The following is a 23,141-nucleotide window of genomic DNA, read 5'->3' on the forward strand; positions in this document are numbered from 1 at the left end:
GAGTAGACTTCCTAATTTAGGTAGGATTCCTAGTTTAGGAAGAATTCTTAGTTTAAGTAGTATTCCTAGTTCGAGTAGAATTCCTAGTTTAAGTACGTTTCCTAGTTTTAGACTGGTTTCCTAGTCATGCTAGGATTAGAAGTTCAACTCATACATGAGCATTGTGCACTTTCAGTATTGGAGTAGGCCTTCCACGTATCCTAATTTGGCTCGTGACAACTCTCAATCAAATTAACTAACTGAAAGAGAAAACCATGTAGTGATTGGTAGGTTTGGGGAGAGCCATAGGCATCACCTTGCAAAACCGTTTGTGGCCCCTTAGAAATCTGTCAACTTTCCTATGGACATTTCAATGGGTCGCGCCAATGATTATGACCGCATGGCATGTGCTAGCTTGCCTTCTCCTGTTCCTGACACTAATCTAATCCTCCCTCTGCTCTTGCAAATCGATTTTGTGGTCACTCAATACATTGACCATGGACTCAAATGTATAAGGACGCAATGGGATCAAGTACATACAGTACTCTCGTAGTTGTACCAGCAGTGTCACTTATAATGACGACACTATCCATGGTTTCGTTGCACATATACTGGGAATCGACTCAAAGTTAGCCAAAGCACGTGTATTCTGCTAAAAATAAGCGCATCCGACTAATTATACTAACTATTTCCCGTTAACAACTGATGGAAAAGGGAGCAAGCGAAATTCACTTCATCATGCAGATGTATTCCTTGTCCCTTGGTCACATTGTTCTTGGTGAGGACTTTCTGCAAATAACCTCTTCCTGACCTTGTTTGCCTGCGAGGATCAGTTCGCAACATGTTAAACGAGGACACATTAAACTTGTGTAGGAATGCAATTTTTACTTCCTCACTGATCTTTAGATCGAGAGACGTTATGATCCACGCGCGGAGGTGGGCTTTTCCGTTCAAGTGTCATGCAGATGTCAAACTCGTGTGCGGGCTTCAAAATCTAACAACGTGCATCTGCCAGGGCAGAGGAGCATGTTTTGAGCAAGCACCTGCTTTTGCCAATTTGTGGCTCCGGTAACGAGAGAGAGGAGAGCTGCTTGCGTGGTTGCTCCAGCTACGACACCGATCCAAAGCCCCTTGGCTCGTTGATGCAGGACAAAGCTGAAAATAACTCCCATTGGGAGTCCTATCAGATAGAACGCCCCGAGATTTATGTACGCTCCTATGTGCTGCCAGCCACTTCCCATGGCAACTCCTGATTCATTGAACATGATCAAAATCATTTCTACTGGTGGTAAAAAAACTGTAGTACCCCCTCTGTAGTGAGTGTCAAACCATGTTCAAGGAGAAAAAATTTCAGCAAAGAATGTCCCTGAGATGTAATGAGTACGATTTCTCAAACTTTTAAGTAGAGACGAGGAAGAAAATGGAAGGAATAGAGAAGTGTAAGAGATGACCAGATAGGACTGCCTGTAAACTGTCCATGAAAATGGAGAGACAAATAAGAGGAGTCATGACTCCAATGTAATGCACCACTTGCTTCTCATTGGTATAAGCATATCCCAGGACATGACGGCAGCAGAAGAGCGTGGTTCCCACGATGACCACTTCAGTAATGGCAAGAGATAATATTGCCAGGACCGCAACCCTGGCCTGGTTCGGTTTCCCTGCTCCTAGTTCGTTTGAGATCCGAGTACTGCAAAAACTCAAAAATCCATGTCTTTTTAACACTTAAAACATACTACCATCACATTCTTGTGACGGAACATTAAAGGGGACTGAGGGAAACGTGAATTTACCTGGCAGAGGCTCCGAAACCATATGATACAGCAAAGTGCAATATATAGATCGTAAAACTGAAGCATTAACCATTATAACAGTCAGAAAGATTGCCAATTTGTGTGAGAATGATTGCGGAAGTGTTTTATATCATACCATATGGAGAGAACCGAGGTCTCGAGCTTTGGATTCGGTAGAAGGCCGGATAACAATGTGAGCAGCTCACACGACCACCATTTTAGGCTGCAACCACGGGCATCAAGAAAAAATCGAAGAGAGGACAAAACAGCAAGAAAGTTTCTCTTTTGTAGGACTAGAGAGACTGACCAGATCATGAAAGCAGAAGGTACTCCATATCTGAAGAATTCGAGGATTCCAAGGAAGGCTTTCTTAGTGAACCGCACACGGGTTTTCTCACATGCTGAAGAGAACGCCACGTAAAACCCAAGTAGTGTCACGTTCAACCAAGACGATATGCCGCATGCCAAGGCTGCGCCTGGGCTCCCTAACTCCAGTTTGTACACAAGAATCCAGCAAAGGGGTATGTGGGAACAGAGGACCAAGAAGGCGCTGAGGAGCATGGGTAGTATCAGGCTTTGAGTTTGGAGAAACCGAACGAGTGGCTTGAGGATTGCGGTCCCGAGTAGCGCAGGAATGAGCCACATCAAGTATTCTCGGGCTTCTTGTGAGATTACATGATCTTGGTGCATTAGTTCCAGGAATTTGTCCATGAAAATCCAGAGGATGCAAACCGGAAGACAAACTAGAATGAGAGAAATGACGGCGCTGCAAACGTAATCTCCGACTTTCTGGTATTGCCCCGCACCGTAAGCTTGCCCGCATAGAGTTTCAAGTCCACCAGCCAATCCTGTCTGCTAGGAATATCGAATATTACTTGGAATTCTGTTGTGTAGGAATTTGACCAAAGTTACTCCCCAATGGCATTAGCTTACATGGAGACTGAAGCCCGTGACATTGGCAAGAGCAGTGGCGACGGCGACACTAGAGAGCGAGAGTTGGCCAAGGTGTCCAACCGCAACCACCGAAACAAGTTGCACGAGGTACTGCAACACCGAAGCTGCTGCCATTGGAGCTGCTATTCGGGCGGCCTTCTTCAGTTCTTGCACGAATTCATCTCTTGTTAACGCCCATTTCATGTGCTCGCTCTGCGGCACCTCTTCCATGGCTCTTTGGGTCACTTTTAGTACTGCTCATGGATGGAACAACTTAGAAAAGAATGAGCGAAGAGGCAATTTACAACTACCACGTTATTATTGAGTTTTAGTCAAAGTTGCATTTGATTAATCATTGCCTCTTGAATGATTTAGTTGATCAAGATGGTCGATTTGTGATAGACCGGAGGTTTACTGAACATGCCTAAAGCTTCTAACCATTTGGTGGTTGGAATAAAAGTTTAGAATAGAATAAAATTTATTATATCCTATGTTTAGTATCTACTCAAGATAGGATAAGATTAAATATAATAGGGGTATAATGTGAATAAAAATATCCCATAGGGACGAGGGATAAAGGCGAATAATTTTTGTTATATCCAAGGTATAAAAGTTATTTTTTCTCGAACAACAAAATTTTAAAATTAATAAAATTAATAATTAAATATAAGTAATAGTTGAATTCTAAATAAAAGAAAAATCAAAATAAAAAATAATACAATTTTTTAGTTTAATTATTCCTATTTTTACATATATATTTGAATTTCTTTCTATTTTATAATATATTATAAATATTTAGCATTTACATTTGTACATGTTTTAGGCATATAGTATTTATTATTACTTATTAAAATTTTTATTAAGGAATGAGGGAAGGAAATAAAAAAATAGGGAAAAAAATTAAGTTTATGGTTTCTTAAACAGTGAATTATGAGAGATTCTTGCTATTTCTTTTTGTGCTTTTTCATGTTTATTTGTACTTATATGTCATTCATACCAAATAACATGATATGATATGAAAATATCCAGCATTTTCATTATGATTCATTAAACAGTGGATAGAATATAGCCGAATCCCTAGAATTCTTATCCTATTTTATCCATATCTTAATTTGAAATTTAGATGATTAAATGCAGTCTAAGAGTTTAGGATTATCTTGAGTACTCTTGAACATTCCTAGGGATAATATTCGAAATGCATGCTTGCATTTTATGGGATTTTTGTATTAATGGAGTAGAATATAGGTAAGGAGATTGGATTTTCACCTTTAGATTAAAAAAAAAAAGATTTATGGTTGTAATTTCAAGTTTTCATGTATAAAATAGGGTCCGATTGCCATCATTTGCAATATTCACAAATCCAACAAAGAAACAATAGAAGCATTCTCCCCAACAATCCATCTAAATTTCTCTGCAATCCGGGGTGGGTCAAGTGCACTATGATAAGATCGATGGCACTTTTGTTGGAACAAAAACAACGTCCAAAGTAGTATTCTTCTCCTTTTTTCCGAAGGAAAGAAAAAGAAAAAAAAACTCAGACCCCATTATTTTAATTAAAAGAAGAGGACATTTTGGCGTTAGCCAAATGCAAATCAAGTCGTTCTGCTTGGATATTATATGAAGACGATTTTATGGAATAAGTCAAAGAAATGGATTGGTAACCTTGTAATAACTAATAAGGAGACATGGCTTGGATCGTTGGTGTTGGTTACATAGTAACTTTGTAACCTCACCAAGACAAGGGCTGTTGCCAACCACCGGGGTTATCTGCGCCTGTCCCCATCTTGTGAGGCGAGTTGCCAGATTCCGTTCCTTACTTTAAAGTGTTGGTGCTCACAAATCTTGTATCCCCACTTCTATATATTTTTCTTTCCCGAGAGTATGGAATATCCTCTTGGTGTTTGACGTATGAGGGATGCTGAGATTCGCATGTAGCCTTAGACGAAGAAGTTTATGGTCATGCTTAGGACCGCTCTTTATATGAAGACAATTTTGGAGTAACTCAATGGGTTGATAGAGAGAGAGAGAGAGAGAGAGAGAGAGAGAGAGAGTAATATGAGATTGTGCTTAGATTTCTGGATTTTGTGAGAGCAAAATGACAACTGAATGATAAAAACTCGTCAAAACAGATCTAAATTGCGAGAGAGGGAAAGTGAGACATGCAAGAATGTGTTTTCATATTGCTTTTAGAGAGAGAGAGAGAGAGAGAGAGAGAGAGAGAGAGAGAGAGAGAGTAATATGAGATTGTGCGTAGTTTTCTGGATTTTGTGAGAGCAAAATGACAACTGAATGATAAACACTCGTCAAAACAGATCTAAATTGTGAGAGAGGGAAAGTGAGACGTTGAAGAATGTGTCTTCATATTGCAAAAGCAATAATATCTCTAAATAATGTGAAAACTAGTGGATCTTGGAACTTAAATTTAACACTTGAGAACAAAGTGCTAAATAAAACAACAAAGAACGATAAAGAACATGAGACATTTACGAGGAGCGCTCTAAGTGTCGACTCTTAATCCACAGAGAAAGCCAGTCGCAAAAAATTCACTCATCACTTTGAGAATTACGAAGTTAGAATCCTCCACTCAAGTGTTTTTCAAACCCACAATTGTTTAGCCTCGCATTTTTGATCAAATAAATCACGGAGAATTACCTTACAGCTCGAAACAATCACACCGTCAGTATGACAAGCGATCTCAATTGGATTTGGATGTATTGCACAAATCAGCGAGTGAAATCCATGAAGAGGAAATTCCAAAATATGCAAACGGCTTGTGGACTTCTTTTGTAAGGCCACAGAACCGCTAATGACGAGAAGTGCTGCACCCCGTGGGTGTTATATCAAATCCTTCGATTAAGACCACTCTGATTACATCAACAGGGGCACCAAGACAAACCCATCTTAAGCATACAAAACTCGGAAACTCTCTGAGATTGAATGAATGCTTGAATTCCTGTATGTTGTGGTAGCAATGTGAGAAAGAATGATAAAAGGCTTATCGATAAGGACCTAGTAACGAAAGTGAGGACGTGTATGGAATATGTCTTGACATTGCAAGTGTAATGAATATATGCTCCATGGCTGAAGGATCACGCATTCGCAGTGTCGATGCAAACAAATTGCCCTATGCCCGTCGAAAGGGAGCAAAGTTGCATGAAAGGGATGAGCACTTTCCACAGAGCATGGCATACTGATTCGACAGGAATATATCAGATCATGTTCGTTACTGGACCAAGGATTGTCAATTATCAAGTTGTCTGCAGGAACTTCATATGATTCGAAGGATATATGCCTCCAGGGTTTTTTCCCTGAGAAATCGGGACTGCCTTTTTCTATTGAAGTAGCAATTTCACTCTTATGCGTTGCCCTTTTAATGGGGGGGCCGCTTTCCTGCTTCTCTTAATCCAGCCTAATTCTCAAAAACATCTACAGAAAACCCGGTGTCTCACATCCATCTAAAACTGAGCACATGCTTATGTGCTTGATGTGGATATGAAAATTCAACTAGTTGGAAAGGTTAGGCACTAAGCTAGCAATGAATGTTACTAATCCTTAGGTAACCGAAAATGCAATATATATAGAAAATCATTGATTGTTCTACTTAAAAAATGACGAAACTAGCTTCATACTTAACTTTCTCCCGGGCTAGGGGAGTCAACAGTTTGATTCGGTTCAAATTTTCAAGAAATCGAAACCGATAGGGTGAGCAACTGAGCCAAACCGAATTGCAACCCAAATTGAATGCAAAACAAACTAAAAACCTGATTTAGTTCGGTTCAGTTTGATTTTTAGGTTTTCCTTTTTGGCCTTGCTTACGATAACTAAATTGAATAAGGGTGAGAAAGAAAAAAGATTTTAAGTTGTGCATGTGGTTTTTGTTGAGAATTTCGGTTTGACTTGGTTAACCAAACCAAATTGAACCGAAATAATCCAAACTAGAAAAAGAGAACGGTTATTTTTTCATTATCCGAACTGATAACAAAAGTCAAAGAAAATTGAAAAAGCACAAAATTTCGGTTCGGCTCCATTCGGTTTCGGTTTGGGTTCGGATCTAACACCACTACCCTTGACATATAATAACACCATCGAACTAATTGATCGTTAATGACAATGTGATTTGGAAAATTATGTGGAAATAGAGCCTAGAGGAACATGCACATGATAAGGTACAGGTTTTTAAATTTCTAAATTCAGATTAAGTTATTGGATTCATGAGTACTGTATGTGGTACTATAATGCACATACCCATTGACATGTGAAATTGTACCTTGTCACAACTAACTATCGATCCACAAGTAAAACGAGTTAATAAATTAAAAACCTCTGAAGTATGTCCACCGTGATGCTAACATAATTTTTTAAATTATGTCATCCATTGACATCTATATGCAAAACTTTTCTTTTGTGTCACTATTGACACATGAATTTTGGCTGTGAATTCATTATGCATTTTCAACGAAAATGACCTCAAGGATCGAAATTGCCAATGTGACCCTTGATTAAAAAAAGAAGAAGAAGAAGTTAGTTTATGCAACCTTGCATATGTTTTTCTCACTGCATCTTTGTACATATAGGAACTAGAAACATTATAGTCCCTCACTACCTAGGTTTCATTTCATATAGGTCGTCCATGCATTTCATGAAGATTAAAAGTCACAATCTTCGTTAAGCGGCAGAATTTGACCTTCGATTGGAAATAAGGTATTGTACCATTACAAGTCCCTTGTCCTTTCCGCAAACCTCTACATTTAGAGACTAGACATACTGTAGCCTTAGGACTTTGGACCCTACGCTGAGAAATCAGGAATAAGATTAGATATCGGCGGAATCCAACCCCTAATAAAAAAAAAAGGATAAGTATTCCAGAAGTCCTACAACTTGTCACGAAAATGTATTCCAGTCCTAAAACTTGCAAAAAGTACATTTAAGTCCTAAAACTTGTCAAATTGTTTCAAACGAGTCCTAAAATCGACACCGTTAGCATTTTCCGTTAAATATGCTTTGACGTGGCATTTTAAATAATTTTTATTTTCCATGTGAATTTTTTTAATTATTTTTTAATTACGTTTAAAAAATTAGATTTAAAAACTAAAAAAATCAAATTTATTCATTTTATCTTATTTTTACCAAAATTTTTTAAAAAGTTAAATATTTATTAAAAAAAAAAGAGAGCAGCTCCTCCCCCTCTACCGTCGTCGCCGCCGCCCATCGCCGGAGGGGCCATGCGACGATCACCGGCCATAGGCGGGGGTGGCCGGGCCTCGCCGGCCCCGGCGGGGCCGTCGCCACCCCGGCGAGGATCGCCAGATCTGGGCGAGCCTCGCCGGCCCCAAGCGAGGGCCGGTGAGGCCTCGCCCGGGCGGACAATGGTCGCCCGCCCCGTGAGGGTTGGCGACGACTCACCATGGGGGGACGACGACCACCGACCCCTCGTGAGGGCCAGCGGGCCCAGGATCCGGGCACCCGCACCAAAGGCGAGCGAGGTGCCCCGATTTAGGCCCATCGGCCCTCGCGGGGGCCGGCGGCTGTCGCCCCCCGGGCGAGTCGTCGCCGCCCTCACGCGAGGGCGACAAGGCCTTGCCCGGGCGGGGACGGTCGCCGGCCTCGCCTGGGGCAAGCGAGGCCTGGCCACCCCCGCCCAGGGCCGGCGATTGTCGCTCGGCCCCTCCGGCGATGGGCGGCGTTGGTGGGGAGAAGAGCCACACTAATTTTTTTTTTTGACAATTTTAAAAATATTTTTTTAACTTTTCTTTTTAGTTTTTGTTGAAAATAAGATAAGAATAAATTTAATTTTTTTAGTTTTTAAATCTTTTTTTTAAATGGATAAAAATTAATTAAAAAATACACCTAGAAAATAAAAAATTATTTAAAATGTCACGTCAGTTTTTTTAACGGAAAAGGCTAACGGCGTCGATCTTAGGACTCATTTGAAACAATTTGACAAGTTTTAGGACTTAAATGCACTTTTTGCAAGTTTTAGGACTGAAATGCATTTTCGTGACAAGTTGTAGAAGTTCTGGAACACTTATCCCTAAAAAAAATGTTGTCATTTTGTCACCTTACATTTATTATTTTTGCCAAACTTCTTCGGCTCTTGTAAACTAAGGGTGAGTATGGTTTTTAAGATATAACCTAGAATCGGACCGGTGGGAATTTTTTGAGCTCCAAATCCTATTATATGTAAGGTAGGTTCTAGATTCTAAAAATTGGGAAATATATTTCAACGAGCAGGTTTCAAGTTATAGGTTTTAGGTAAGTGGAACCTTGAACAATTTTTTTTTCTTTGTCTATGTCTACACATGATCTCGTGGTATTTCATGATATCCAATAATAAGTGTATAATCTAAAATCATTTATCTAAGCTCCCATTTTGTGACTAAGACTTTTACTTTATTAATAGTTCATATTCTTCATGTGTCTAAATATAAGTTGTGGTTAGTAAATTGCAATAATAAGTGGTGATTATTAAAGATGATGATTCACTGTAATCATTTAATTAATAATATAAATAGAACCTATATAAATCTTGGAATTGACCTTAGGACTTGTGTCTAAATATAAGTTGTAATAAGCGAATTGTAGAAATATGTGATGATTATTAAAGGCAATCATTTACTATAATCGTTCAATTAATAATTTAGATGGAATCTATGTAGATCCTGAATATGTAGAGTAAGTTCTAAGTTTTAAAAAAAATGAGAAATATATTCTAATGGGTAGATTCTAAGTTTCAAGTTGAATTTATACTCAACCTGAAACCGCACCCCTATTGTAAACTAGGACATCGTACTTTCATGACCTTGGGTTCGGTAACCAAAATTTTGACCGACGGAGACCAAAGAGCCAACGAATGCCACTGGTCCAACCTGGTTTTTACAATAAAGCCCAATTAGGCTTTTTAGCCCAATCGAAGCCCATTAAAGACCAATTTCTAGTCCCACCAAGCTCCTTAACCTAACCTAGGCCTGATTCGGATAAAATGGAAAGCCTGGGCTGGTCTTGACTAGCATACAAAGGCCCATCAAGGTCCTTCAATTTTGGCCACCTCTCTCCTTCCATCTATGCTCGCCAACTCCTATAACCCACGTGCTCTCTTCGTTTTTGTTCTTCTAGTACTTGAAAAGAAAATTGTTTTTACTTTTCTAAAGATATATGCACTATTCGTGTGATTTAGGGGTGAGCAATTGTTGGGTTCGTATAAGTTCTACCTGGAACCTAAAACTTATTTGCTAAAATAGGTTGCTTATTTTTTAGATTCTGTAACCTATCCCATATTCCCTACTATCTAGAACTCATCCTATCACAGGTAGGGATGAACATGGTTCAAGTGGGCGTTGGGAATCGGGAACTGCCTAATAAAGATTGGTTCCGAAAAATTGGAACTAAGAACCACTAATTGATTTCATGGAATTGAAACATCGGTTTGATCTTGTTCCTAGGTGGGTCCATGAAACCGGTTCCCAATCCATATAAAATTACATTCATCAATTAATATCATGGTGAACCTAGTTTCTACAAAGAGCACTAAAGTTTGTTTGGCCTTAATTGCAAACCATTGATTTTGATTAATGATTGATTATTATAGGGCCGAATGAATCGATAATACTTGTTAGTTAGGAACTTAATTTCTCTAAAGGTAATAGTATTGTCCTCTTAGGGTTTCCGGACACCGGGAACATGTGGAGAATTAGACTCTATGTTAGAAGTCCTAACATCCACATAAGTCAAAATCGTTTGATCCATTTTTTTTTCAACGTCAACCTAATTTAATTATGGGGATGGCTAAGGGGAGACCTAATTATGCTCTTAAAACGAATTATTGGCTCTTAATTTCATATCATGATGACAAAGGGCCGCAACTTTTATGAGTATCACCATTTAGTCTCTTCATCCTCTTTATTTGTTTTTTTTTTTTAAATGAAAAAGCAAGTAAATGAATTATTAGAATAAACAAAAAATAAGGGGGTTAATCCCTTTACACACCCGAGAGACAAAACTAGTCAATAATATCCAATACTACAAATATATATTGGTTGAATAACTACAAAATAATTAAGTAGTTTAGTTGATATTTCTTTTTAAAAATATGTATATATATCGGTTCAGTCCGAGTGAACACATGGGTGATTCCATGCCCATAATTGGTAGCTAGACCGATACTCACCGGTTTTAGTAAATTGGAACCGAAAAATGGGAATCGGACCGGTCCCCATGGGAACCCCAAGAGTGTTCTAGTTCTAGGCAGTTCGAGCGGTTCTCGATTCCTTTCCACACCCCTAATCATAGGTTCTAAGGTTAGTTTCAAGTTCTATCCAGGGTCCACTTGTATTATTAATTGAACGATTATAATTAATCATTACTTTTAATGACATCACATGCTACTACAATTCACTAACCGCAACTTATATCTAAATACACAAAAATATGAAACATTAACAAAGTAAAAGTCATAGTCATAAAATTGAACTTAAACTAGTGATTTCAAATTATACATTCATCATCATATACCACATAATATCGCAGGTTTGCATGAAGACATAGATTAAGAAAAATATAATAACTTGTTTCAGGTTCAAGTTTGACTTACCTAGAACTTGAAATCTACCAGTTGAATCAAGTTCCTCAATTTTTGAAATCTAGAACCTACAGAGCATACCTTGAACTTGGAATCAAATAGGTTCTTATTGGTATGGTTTTTCGATTCCAATTTTTATTCTAGAACTATGCTCACCCCTAATATGACATAAAAACTATATATATTATAAAATTATATTCCATATGAATTTTTTATTGAATTAAACTGTCATAACAGAAACAAATTTGAAGATTGTAAATATATATTTTTATCTTATGGGTTTTTTTAATCGGCATTTATTTTCTTTTCTGGTTGAAATAAGCACCCTAAATAATTTCTACAGCAAATTCTAGACCTTAGATATATATTCCGTATATGACCTCCCAGTATCCAGAGCCTTTGGCCCCGACTAATTCGGATGTTAGCACTGTTGGACCCATAATGGAAGGCTCTCCTAGCGCTGTCTACTCCGCATACAAAGCTCGAACTTGAGACCTTGCTTAAGGGAACCCAAGCTCTTTACTACTAGAGCCAACGGACGTTGGTTAGACCTTAGATAGTTGTTAACCTTTTGATTGTTTTCAAAATCCAATCAACGGATGTCTAGGTCTTCTTTTCCAGATGATAAAAGTGTCTTGTGCAATTGACATAGGCAGATGCTTTTATGAGCAATTCGATAAGTCTATACAAACTACCCGTGGGAAACTAACTTACAATTTGCTACTTAATGGTCCACTTGAGCATATCAACAGTTAAGACTTGAGGTACGGAATCCTGGAGTGCCATAACTTAGCAAAAATGGACACTTAGGGCCTATTTGTTTTCATTCTTTTTTTCTGTTTTTGAACAAAATTTCTGTTTTTTTTTTCAGGGAACAAAAAGAACAGAAACGCATTTGTTTGCGTTTTTATTCCAAATCTATTTTTGTTCCCGAACACATTTGGAATGTGAAACAAGAAACAAGAAAAACATGTTTCTTATTTCTGAACAATTTTTAAGAACAAATTTTCTCTCTCCTCTCTTTTTTTCTCTTTTTTTTTCTCTTTTTCTTTGGCCGAGTCCACGGCCTCGACCATGGCCGGCGACGTTGAGGCCGGTGACCTCACCGAGCGTCGGCCGACCCACAGGCGAGGCTCGGCCTAGCCTTGGCCGGGCGAGCTCGGGCTCGCCTAAATCCGGCGAGCTTGAGCCTCGCCGGGGCGGCGAGCCTCGCCGTGGTTGGGTGAGGTCGCTAGCTCTCGTCGGCCGGTCGCCGGCCAAAGAAGAAAAAAAGAAAAAGAAAATAAAGAAAATAAAATAAAAATATTAAAAAATTAAAAGAAACAAAAAAGAATACAAATTTACCAAATATGTTTCTATTCATTTTTTTTATTCCCGAACAAGTTTACCAAACATCTTCTTCTGTTAAAAAATTGTTCCCGGGAGCAGAAATAGTTTTTTTTTTTTAATTTATGTTCCCTGAAACAATTTTTAAACATAAATGTTACCAAACACACCCTTAAGTCCATAACTTTTGAAAGGTACACTTAAGTGCCAAAATTAGAGCAAAGTGGATCACTTGAGTGCCAATCCGGCCAAATTGTATAAGTGGCATTTTTCTGCGCAACGGCTCGTTTTGCACGCTAACGTGGCCAAATAATGCAAAAATGACGTCGTTTTAGGCTGACATAGTAAAAAAATAATATAAAAATTGATTAAATTAAATTTAGTTAAAATATTTAAAAATAATAATTTTAATATTTAAAAAAAAAAAAAAAGAGAGGAAGGGGGAGAGGCCGGCGAGGGCAGCCACCGCCGTTGCCTCCTCGCCATCGCCGGGAAGGGCCGGGGATGGCCAGCCTAGCAACCCCGGCCGACCCTCCCCCTCCGTCACTTTGGCCCTTCTCGAGCCCTCGCCTAGATCCGGCAAGGGTCGGCGGCCCTCACTCGGCCGGGCCAAGGGCGAGGGCCGCGAGGGAGGGGGAGGAGGAAGAGGGAGGCAGCCGGTGACGAAGGTCAGGGCCGTTGAGCTAGTGGCTCCTGGCGACCGCGGCAAGGGCTGCGTGCCCTCGTCCCGCATCTAAGCAAGGGTCGCTGGCCCTCGCCGGATCTAGGTGAGGGCACGCAGCCCTCGTTGTCGGTCAGGGGCCGCCGACCCTTAACCTAGGCTCGGCGGCCACTGGTCAACCCTCCCCACCTTCCGGCGATGGCGGGGAGGGGGCGGCGGTGAGGGCTCAACTCTTAGCTGCCAGCTACCTTTCTTCTCCATTTTTTTAAAATAATAATAATAATAACTATAAATTATATTATTATTTTGTTTTAAATTTAATTTAATTAATTTTTATATCATATTAAAATTCAAATTATGCCAAAACGATGTCGTTTTGGGTGAATTAGAGTTAACTCGGTTCTCCGGTGAGCCACCTCAACAAGAAATATTAATATTTAATTGCCACGTATGATTTCCGGCCCCGGCTTCGCCGAAGATGGTACTCGGTCCAGTGTCTCACTTTTCTTCAAATGTGGCACTTAAGTGTACCTTTCGAAAGTTATGATACTTAAATGTCTCTTTGTGCTAAGTTATGGCACTTGTAGTGTTTTTATCCGTCAAGACTCCACCCATTTGTTCACTGTATCATGATATCTCCAAGTCCCCACAAACACCCTATTCTAAATAACTTGTTCACCCTTTATCAAGATTCATCCACCTTGTAGATGTCTTAGCACCGTATATTTCGGACATCATTGATAGTAATGCTACATTCCTCATATTAACTTCACCTGCCATCAACAACATTTATATTTGTTAAATAATTAAAATGAATAGTTTTGTCAACTTCAAAATATCGTAAGAAGGTTTCCTTAACAATAACTGTTCACCTTTTACAAATCAATCCAAGCTCCAACCAAACCCTCATTCTAAAGCTTGTTCACCTTCTACAAATCAATCCAAGCTCCAACTGAACCCTCATTCTAAAGCTTGCTCACCTTCTATGCAAGTTCATTCAGCTTTAGGAACATTTTATGTCCAATACCTTGTTCACCACTAGTATCAGAGGAGCATTACCGGCCTTTAGACGTTTCTATTAGGATTCCATTTGCATATTGGTCTATTCATCTACAAGCTGGTCCTATATAATCAATGCACATATAGTATTCTTTGATGATTAACCTCATTGAAAGTTTTCTAAACAATTTCTCCATCGTTAATGATGATGAAACAATCCCTGAGTATAACATCTCGGGCTCCACTGTGTAATATTGTCCGCTTTGGGTCACCCACCTTGGCGCGGACGAACCACCATCCCAGCCACGGTCTTTTCCCTCACAGTTTTAAAACGTGTTACACAGATTAGAGGAACCAAAGCCTTATAAGCTAACCAATACCTCCCTCCCTAGGCGATGTGGGACAAGAAAGGAGGCTATGACACTCTCCACCTCTTTAACAGAACAACGTCCTCGCTATGGCCCCACGGGCGTTAGAACAAGAAAGGAGGCTATGACACTCTCCACCTCTTAACAGAACAACGTCCTCGCTATGGCCCCACGGGCATCAGAATAGCATTCGAGCTGTGATCCCACACACAGTCGGGAGTCGGCTCTGATACCACTTGTAACATTTCGGGCCCCTACTGTGTAATATTGTCCGCTTTGAGTCACCCACCCTGACGCTTTACATAGATTAGAGACACCCAAGCCTTATAAGCTAACCAAGACCTCCCTCCCTAGGCGATGTGGGACAAGAGAGGAGGTTGTCACACTCTCCGCCTCTTAACAGAAGAGCGTCCTCGCTGTGGCCCCACTGTGTAATATTGTCCACTTTGGGTCACCCGCCCTAGCGTTGACGAACCGCCATCCCAGCCATAGTCTTTTCCCTCACGACTTTAAAACGCGTTACACAGGTTAGATGGACCAAAGCCTTATAAGCTAACCAAAACCTCCCTCCCTAAGCTATGTGGGACAAGAGAGGAGGTTGTCACACTCTCCACTTCTTAATAGAAGAGCGTCCTCGCTGTGGCCCCACAGGCGTCAGAATAGCATTTCAGCTGTGGTCCCACACGCAGTTGGGAGTCAGCTCTGATACCACTTGTAACATCTTGGTCATCGATGTGGCCCCACGAGCGTCAGAATAGCCGAGAGTCAGCTCTGATACCACTTATAACATCCCGGGTCCCACTGTGTAATATTGTCCACTTTGAGTCACTCACCCTGGCGCGGACGAACTGCCATCCCAGCCACGGTCTTTTCCCTCACGGCTTTAAAACGCATTACACAGATTAGAGGGAACCAAGTCTTATAAGCTAACCAAGACCTCCCTCCCTAGGCAATGTGGGACGTCTTATAAGCTAACCAAGACCTCCCTCCCTAGGCGATGTGCGACAGTCCCACATCGCCTAGGGAGGGAGGTCTTGGTTAGCTTATAAGACTTGGGTCCCTCTAATCTGTGTAATGCGTTTTAAAGCCGTGAGGGAAAAGACCGTGGCTGGGATGGCAGTTCGTCCGCGCCAAGGCGGGTGACCCAAAGTGGACAATATTACACAATAGGGCTCGGGATGTTACACTGAGTTTCAATATGCATATGCGTTCCTACAATAAAAGATATAGACTTAACTATGCGTGTAAAGCAAAATGAGATTTGCTTAATATACTTAAGTCATAAGTACGTAAGATAATCTCCAGATTTATAAGATATCCATAAAATGGGGCAGGAGATATCGAGTAGAAGCAACGTGAGCAAGAAATAGGAAGTTTGAAATAGCTCTTACTTCTACATAGGTTATCTAGCTCTATGAGAATAGAAAAAGAGTCACATATTATCATGCGAACTACACTTTTGGTTAGAGCTTAAAATGCAATTTTAAACTTTGATCAGTGCTCAAACTTCATAATTTTATTAATATTCTACCAATATGATAAGAATTACCACTTTTTGCAGATCAATTATCGGGTTCTTCTCTGGACTTGACAGATACAACGTCAATTATGATTCTACACACATGACACATATCATGTAGTCCTGTTCTTTTTCTATCAAAGATGCATATTTTATTTTTCCTGTTTTTGTCATAATAAAAAAGAAATAAAAATAGATGATCGTCAAGGTCATCCCCTCATTCATGCCATTTGGTCAGTCAACAAAAAAAATGAAAACAGAAAGAAAATTCATAATAGAGAGCCACAGGACCTTCAAACTTACGAACATTCAAAATTTTCTTCTTGTTCTTTTCTGCTAAGGAGGAGGGGTTGTTTTTGAGGTGCTAGTGGGATCGAGATAGAGGTCAATTGGATCGAAGCACGACTGAGATTGGATTGCTTGTTCCACTTGACGTTGGCCAAAAGCTTTTTGTAAGACTTCCGCCGCGACAACTCTACGATTCATGAGCGAGGATCATCTGGCGTGGTCTCTCTTGATAGTTCAATTACGTCCCAATCTTTCCTTTCCCAATGCTAACTCCACGAAATTATGATGGCATTGCATATGCTAGCTTCCCCCCCACTTGTTCATGACCCTAATCTTAATCTCCCCCTGCTCTTGCAAATCAATTATCTGATCAATCCATCCAATGATCATGTACTCACGCGTATAAGGACGCAATCGGAATCAAGTACATACAGTAGTCACAGATGTACAAGGTAATGACAAACCTATCCATGGTAGTATTGCACATAATACTGGGCATCAACTCAAAATTACACCAACTGTACGTATTCTACCAAAAGTAGGCACATCTGATAAATGATACAAAGTATTTCCTGTTAACAACTGATGGGAGTCGCAGCAAGCGAAATTCACATTTTGTCATGTAGATATAATCCTAGTCCTCTGGTCACATTGCTCTTGGTGAGGATTCTGTGCAAATATCCTCTTCTTGGCCTCGTTCGCCTGCAACATAAGTTCACGACATTTAAACGAGGACATATTAAACTTGTGTAGCTGCGCAATTTCTACCTCCCATTCGAACTTTAGATCGAGAGATGTTATGATCCACGGCTGGATTCAGGTAGGCCGTTCCTAAAAGGGTTGCTCAAAAGGTGTTGTTAAAAGTGGAAGTGGGTCTTCCGTTTAAATGTCATGTCGGACTTCAAAATCCATCAACATGCCATCTACGGAAGAGCGTTTGTGAGCAAGCACCTGCTTTTGCCAATTTGTAGCTCCAGTAATGAGAGAGAGGAGGGCCGATTGCACGGCGGTTCCGGATATAATACCGATCCAAAGCCCCTTGGCTCGTAGATGCAGGACAAAACCGAGAACTAGTCCAACTGGAAGTCCTATCAAATAGAACGCCCCGATGTTTACGTATGCTCCTATGCGCTGCCATCCACTTCCCCTGGCTACTCCTGTTTAATCAAGCATGATCATATCATTTCAGCTGGTGGTCAATAAACTGAAGTTCTTAACCTGTAGCAAGGGCCGAACCACATTCGAGGAGGACAAATTTCCGAGAGAATGTCCCCGAGATGTAACGAGTATGATTTCTCAGACTTCACTTAGAGAAAAGGGGTAAAATGGAAGTGTAAGAGCTGACCAGATAGGACTGCCTGTATACTGTCCATGAAAATGGAGAGACAAATAAGAGGAGTCATGACTCCAATGTAATGCACCACTTGCTTCTCATTGCTATAAGCATATCCCAGGACATGACGGCAGCAGAAGAGCGTGGTTCCCACGATGACCGCTTCGATAATGGCAAGAGATAATATTGCCAGGACTGCAACCCTGGCCCGGTTCGGTTTCCCTGCTCCAAGTTCGTTTGAGACCCGAGTACTGCAAAAAACCAAGTCCTTTGAAAACTTGAAACATAACTTACATTCTGGTGACTGCACCTTAGTAGGGACCAAGAGAAACGTGAGTTTTACCTTGCAGCAGCTCCGAAACCATATGGCACAGTGAAGTGCAATGTAGAGATCGTAAGACTGAACCATTAATTAACATTATAACAGTCAGAAAAATTGCTGATCTGTGTTAAAATGATTGCTAAAATGTTTTATACCATACCATATGGAGAGAACCGACGTCTCAAGCTTTGGATTCGGCAGAAAGGCAGATGACAACATGAGCAGCTCGCACGACCACCATTTTAGGCTGCAAGAACAGGCATCGAGAAGCAATTGAAGAGGGGACAAAACAGCAAGAAAGTTTCTCTTTTCTGGGACTAGAGGAGACTGACCATATCATTACAGCAGAAGGAACTCCGTATCTGAAGAACTCAAGGATTCCATGAAAGGCATCCTTAGTGAACCGCACACGAGTTCTCTCACATGCTGAAGAGAACACCATGTAGAATCCGAGCAGCATCACATTCAACCAAGTTGATATGCTGAATGCCAAGGCTGCGCCCACGCTTCCTAGCTCCAATTTGTACACAAGAATCCAGCAAAGGGGTATGTGGAAACAGAGGACCAAGAAGGAGCTGAGGAGCATGGCTAGCATCAGGCTTTGAGTTTGAAGAAACCGAACGAGCGGCTTGAGGATTGCGCCCCCGAGCAGGGCAGGGATGAGCCACATCAAGTATTTACGGGCTTCGAGCGAGATTACAGGATCTTGGCCCATTCGTTCTAGGAACTTGTCCGTGAAAATCCAGAGGATGCAAACTGGAGGACAAACAAGAATGAGAGACATGGCGGCGCTGAAAAAATAAACTCCGAGTTTCTGGAATTGGCCTGCGCCGTAAGCTTGCCCGGATAGAGTTTCAAGTCCGCCAGCCAATCCTGACTGCTAGGAACATTATCACTTAGATTTTTATCGTTTAAGAATGTGACCAAGTTACTAAGCGAAGGCGTTGGCTTACAAGGAGACTGAAGCCAGTGACATTGGCCAGAGAAGTGGCGATGGCGACGCTTGATAGCGAGAGTTGGCCAAGGTGTCCGACCGCAACCACCGACACAAGTTGCACAAGGTACTGCAACACCGAAACTGCCACCATTGGAGCTGCTATGCGAGTGGCCTTCTTCAGTTCCTGTGCGTACAGGTCTCTTGTTAACCCCCATTTTATGTGCTCGCTCTCCGGCACCTCTTCCATGGCTCTTTGGGTCAGTTTTAGGCCTGATCCTGGATGCAACAGTTTTAAAAGGGGTGAGTGAAGAGGCAATTTGCTATTACTCCTTTATTCTTGTGTTTGTCTCCAACTTGCGTTTGACTAATCCTAAAGAATATGCGATCAACATGGTTAGCGCACGTATGACGAGACCGATGGCAGCTTGTGTTGGGACAAAAACAACGTTCAAAGCACTAAACTATTCTTTTCTTCAGAAGTGAAGAAAGGCAATTCAAAACCAAATCTGTTATTTGAAAGAAGAGGACATTTTAGGCGTTAGCCAACTTCGCAAACAAGTCTATTATATTATGCGATGGGATTTCTATGAAGTGTCTTCATATTACAAAAGCGACTAAAACGAATATGTTATTAAATAACGCGGAAGCTGTGTAACTCAAATCTAACACTAGAGATCGAAATTATCAAAGATATTAAAATAATATGATAAAGGACGTAAAAGATTTATATGGTTCAATCTGAGTATTATGGCTGGTTCATGGAAAGAGCCAACCACAAAGACCAAGCAATAAGAAGAATTAGACTAGAATCGCTCACTAAAGTGCTTACAAGTCTTAAATTACACCAAAACTAGCCCTGTTTAGCTTGAAAAAAAAAATCACACCAAAAGTGCTTAAAGTGCTTACAAGTCTTAAATTACACCAAAACATGATTGCTTGAAAATAAAAAATCACAGAATTACTTTGCAGCTTCCAAACTCTCACGCCTTCAATAAGACGAGCGATCTCAACGGGATGTATGGCACAAATCACCGAAAGAAATGCACGAAGAAGAAGCTCCAAATATTCGAACGGCTTGTAGACTTCTTTTAGGCAGCCACAAAACCACTAATCAATTTTCTTTGGGACGAGAAGTGCTGCACCAATTGGGTATAATTCCAAATCTCACGAAGATGATAACTCTGCCTAATTACATCAACCAAAATAAATCCATGACATATATACATATACATATACATATACATATACATATACATACATACATATATATATATATATATATATAATTGGGTGTAAAATCATATCCTGCGAAGAAGACACCTCTGCTTAATTATAACAATAACAACATGAAAACAAGCTTTTATATGTTAAAGGGATAAGTGTACTCGAAGTCCTAAAAATTGTAATGACAATTGGGTGTAAATCCAAATCCCACGAAGATGACAACTCTGCCTAATTAAATCAACAATGTTACCAAAAAATCCACGATAATCATATCCCATGACCTCTGCCTAATTATATAAACAATGGCACCAAAAAAGTTTGTTTATATTAAAGGGATAAGTGTACTAAAAGTCCTAAAACTTATCATGACAATTGGGTATAAATCTAAATCCCATGAAGATGACAACTCTACCTAATTACATCAACAATGGTACCAAAATAAATCAAAACAATACATACCAAATAAATACATACATATCCCATGAAGAAGACCACCTAAATATCAACAATGACATACAATACATTGTTATGACAATCCAAATCCCATGAAGATGACAACTACCAAAATAAATCATAAACATACTTATATATATATATATCGAATTGGGTGAAAATCATATCCTACCAAGAAGAGACATCTGCCTAATTATATCAACAATGACACCAAAACATGCTTGTACATATTAAAGAGATGAGTGCATTGGAAATTTTAAAACTTATAACGAAAGTGCAATTAAATTCTAAAACTTATCAAAATTGTAATCAACTCTTAAAACTTGTCATAAAAGTGCAATCAAGTCCTAAAACTTTCAAAAAGTATAATCAACAAAAGGACTTTATGGAACCAATTTTCGTTAATTGCACAATTGCATTATTATGACATGTTTTAGGACTTTCAATACACTTATCCTATATTAAATCAAAAAATTCTTTGTTCACTGATTCCAACATGAAAATCAATTTCCATTGCTTTTGGTTGACTCAATCACCCAGCTCCAACAAGGATTTATCGTTGCTTCAAATGTTAGGCCAACCTAAGTCCAATCGGAACTTTCCTAATTCAAATTACACATGACCAGAGTTTAGATCAAACTACAGCTCAAACTCAAGACATATTCTAGTATATTGCCCCATAGCTAAAGAATCACACATACAGCGTGTGGATGTGACTGAAGTTCCCTATGCGCCTTGAAAGTCATCAAAGTTGCATGAAAGGGAGGGTGCCATTCATTAGGACATGACATACAGATTCGGCAGTAACTTGGCTCCGCAAATGCACCTGGCAATGCCTGTTCAGAAGTGCCTTCAATCCAGGAGAATATCAGATCGTGTTCGCTCCTGGACCAAATGTTTGTGATTGTTAAGTCATTGTCTGCAGTAACTTCTTATAGGTTGGAGGATCTGCTGATGTGTTTGATGAGGATCCCTTTCATGTCGATTGGACAGTCGAACCTCGTGTTTCCTGAAGTGTTACATCACGTGTGGTCCATAAAGGAATTGGCATCCCATTCCTTTTTTACCTTTGTATGGCTAAGAATTTGGCATGGTTGATCCGCGTAATAGATACTTGTGGCAACAAGAACTTTTTAGGCAAAGACTCGTCAACCCTTCTTGACAAACTCAGCTTTCCTTTGTTAACCATTCGAGTCAGGCAATCCTCAGAGAGAGTCAGAGGTAGGCCTGGATCGTTGTCTACTGTTAGTTGTTACACGTGAATATAAAAGCATGCTAGGTTGTTGGTTAAAGAAAGTGCTGATTATGGCTCGAAATTAATCTCAATTGACTTGCAAATTCTATCCGCAATTAAATTGCAAAAAGACCAAAGCCAAATTAGGAAAGTCTAAATTTGACTCTTGCTGACAAAGTTGTGGATGATGCAGAAAGGAAAATTGATGAAGTCTATGTTGATGTTGGCGAACGCGTAACTTTTTGCACATAAATGTCTAGTGTGCATAGCGAGTGCGCTTAACATGAGTAAAACCTTGCAAGAGACACAGAAAGCATTGAGAGCCATTATCAGTCACCCAAGAGAGTCTAGAGTGAGAAAACTCCTTTCTTGTGATCGCTTCTTGTGAATTTGGTTTTAATCTAGGATTCAAATGGTGTCATTCAACCATTGTAATTTCATCTTGCCGATCCTAGTAGAGCTATTTCATTTATCTCTCCCCTCGAATTAGGCACATTGCCAAATTTTGCTGTATTCAGGTTTTATTTCTGCAATTATTTTACCCCAAGTCATTTCGTTTGTTCACGCTTCCGCGGTAGAGTAACAGAAAACAAGATTTCCCTTACTATGTCCACATCTACATGCTAGGCGTATATTAGCAAATTCAGCAGAAAAATACAGGCCTCGTGAGGCTGGAGGAAACTTCTTCGAGTGTTTGGATCACAGCTGTGAAGTCAGGCCTTTGATGTGGATCCTTACTTATGCAGTCCTCGATTAATCTACAATCGAAACTAAAGAAATTGAGTATGATGAAAGTCTCAGCTTGTAGGCCATATTCATATTGCATAATACCTTGATGTATAAGCATGTGGATTATCCTGGAGGTTAAAGTTGCTATACTTTTCGTAAACCAGTCTTTTTGCATTTCAGTCAATATGTACTTGCCTTTACTAGACCTAATCATGAAATACTCTGAAAGCATACTAAATCTTGAGAGATGCAATGAAAAATTGAAGATATTCTATTTCAGCAACTTCTTTGGGATATCTTATATGTTAATAACTCGCTATTGATTTAAAATCACTGTCCAACCATGGAAGCAAGAGATGCAAGCGCTTAACTCTGATTGACAAAAGATGAGTTTTCTCCGTATGAAACTCATAAAGCAAAGTGAAGTACTTGGACAATATAGAACTCGATATGCATAAAGGGCTTCAC

At 40.0% G+C, this 23,141-nt stretch overlaps 2 protein-coding genes across 4 annotated transcripts; both read right to left on the minus strand.

Moving 5' to 3' along the window:
- Positions 1 to 294: 294 nt before the first annotated feature.
- On the minus strand, positions 295 to 5,675 carry LOC104423689 (protein DETOXIFICATION 14). Of its 2 annotated transcripts, XM_039303462.1 has the most exons (9): positions 5,358 to 5,675; positions 4,368 to 4,641; positions 2,706 to 2,959; positions 2,080 to 2,624; positions 1,909 to 1,995; positions 1,773 to 1,829; positions 1,431 to 1,678; positions 1,023 to 1,228; positions 295 to 799 (listed from the first exon to the last, which is right to left on the minus strand). In XM_039303462.1, the coding sequence occupies exons 3-9, from the start codon at positions 2,934 to 2,936 to the stop codon at positions 716 to 718; spliced, it is 1,458 nt and encodes a 485-aa protein (XP_039159396.1). In that variant the 5' UTR covers positions 2,937 to 2,959; positions 4,368 to 4,641; positions 5,358 to 5,675; the 3' UTR covers positions 295 to 715. The 2 variants fall into 2 exon arrangements, with proteins under 2 accessions (XP_039159396.1, XP_039159395.1); XM_039303461.1 differs by lacking the exon at positions 4,368 to 4,641.
- An 11,212-nt stretch (positions 5,676 to 16,887) lies between these two features.
- On the minus strand, positions 16,888 to 19,281 carry LOC104423690 (protein DETOXIFICATION 3). Of its 2 annotated transcripts, XM_010036150.3 has the most exons (7): positions 19,050 to 19,281; positions 18,429 to 18,973; positions 18,257 to 18,343; positions 18,118 to 18,174; positions 17,787 to 18,025; positions 17,393 to 17,598; positions 16,888 to 17,143 (listed from the first exon to the last, which is right to left on the minus strand). In XM_010036150.3, the coding sequence occupies exons 1-7, from the start codon at positions 19,278 to 19,280 to the stop codon at positions 17,060 to 17,062; spliced, it is 1,449 nt and encodes a 482-aa protein (XP_010034452.2). In that variant the 5' UTR covers position 19,281; the 3' UTR covers positions 16,888 to 17,059. The 2 variants fall into 2 exon arrangements, with proteins under 2 accessions (XP_010034452.2, XP_039159895.1); XM_039303961.1 differs by lacking the exon at positions 18,118 to 18,174.
- Between the last annotated feature and the right edge of the window lie 3,860 nt (positions 19,282 to 23,141).

Source organism: Eucalyptus grandis, chromosome 10, assembly GCF_016545825.1.
Source record: "Eucalyptus grandis isolate ANBG69807.140 chromosome 10, ASM1654582v1, whole genome shotgun sequence".
Taxonomy (NCBI): domain Eukaryota; kingdom Viridiplantae; phylum Streptophyta; class Magnoliopsida; order Myrtales; family Myrtaceae; genus Eucalyptus; species Eucalyptus grandis.

Bases quoted from the DNA above. Each gene is read 5' to 3' on its own strand.
- LOC104423689 (XM_039303461.1), bottom strand. From the start codon at position 2,936: ATGGAAGAGGTGCCGCAGAGCGAGCACATGAAATGGGCGTTAACAAGA. The intron at 1,996-2,079 runs GTCAGTCTCTCT...CCGTGGTTGCAG, and splicing joins CCTTCTGCTTTCATGATCTG to CCTAAAATGGTGGTCGTGTG. The intron at 1,830-1,908 runs GTATGATATAAA...TTAATGCTTCAG, and splicing joins ACCTCGGTTCTCTCCATATG to TTTTACGATCTATATATTGC.
- LOC104423690 (XM_010036150.3), bottom strand. From the start codon at position 19,280: ATGGAAGAGGTGCCGGAGAGCGAGCACATAAAATGGGGGTTAACAAGA. The intron at 17,599-17,786 runs GTCAGCTCTTAC...TTGATTAAACAG, and splicing joins TATACAGGCAGTCCTATCTG to GAGTAGCCAGGGGAAGTGGA. The intron at 17,144-17,392 runs GTGCTTGCTCAC...CTTATGTTGCAG, and splicing joins CTACAAATTGGCAAAAGCAG to GCGAACGAGGCCAAGAAGAG.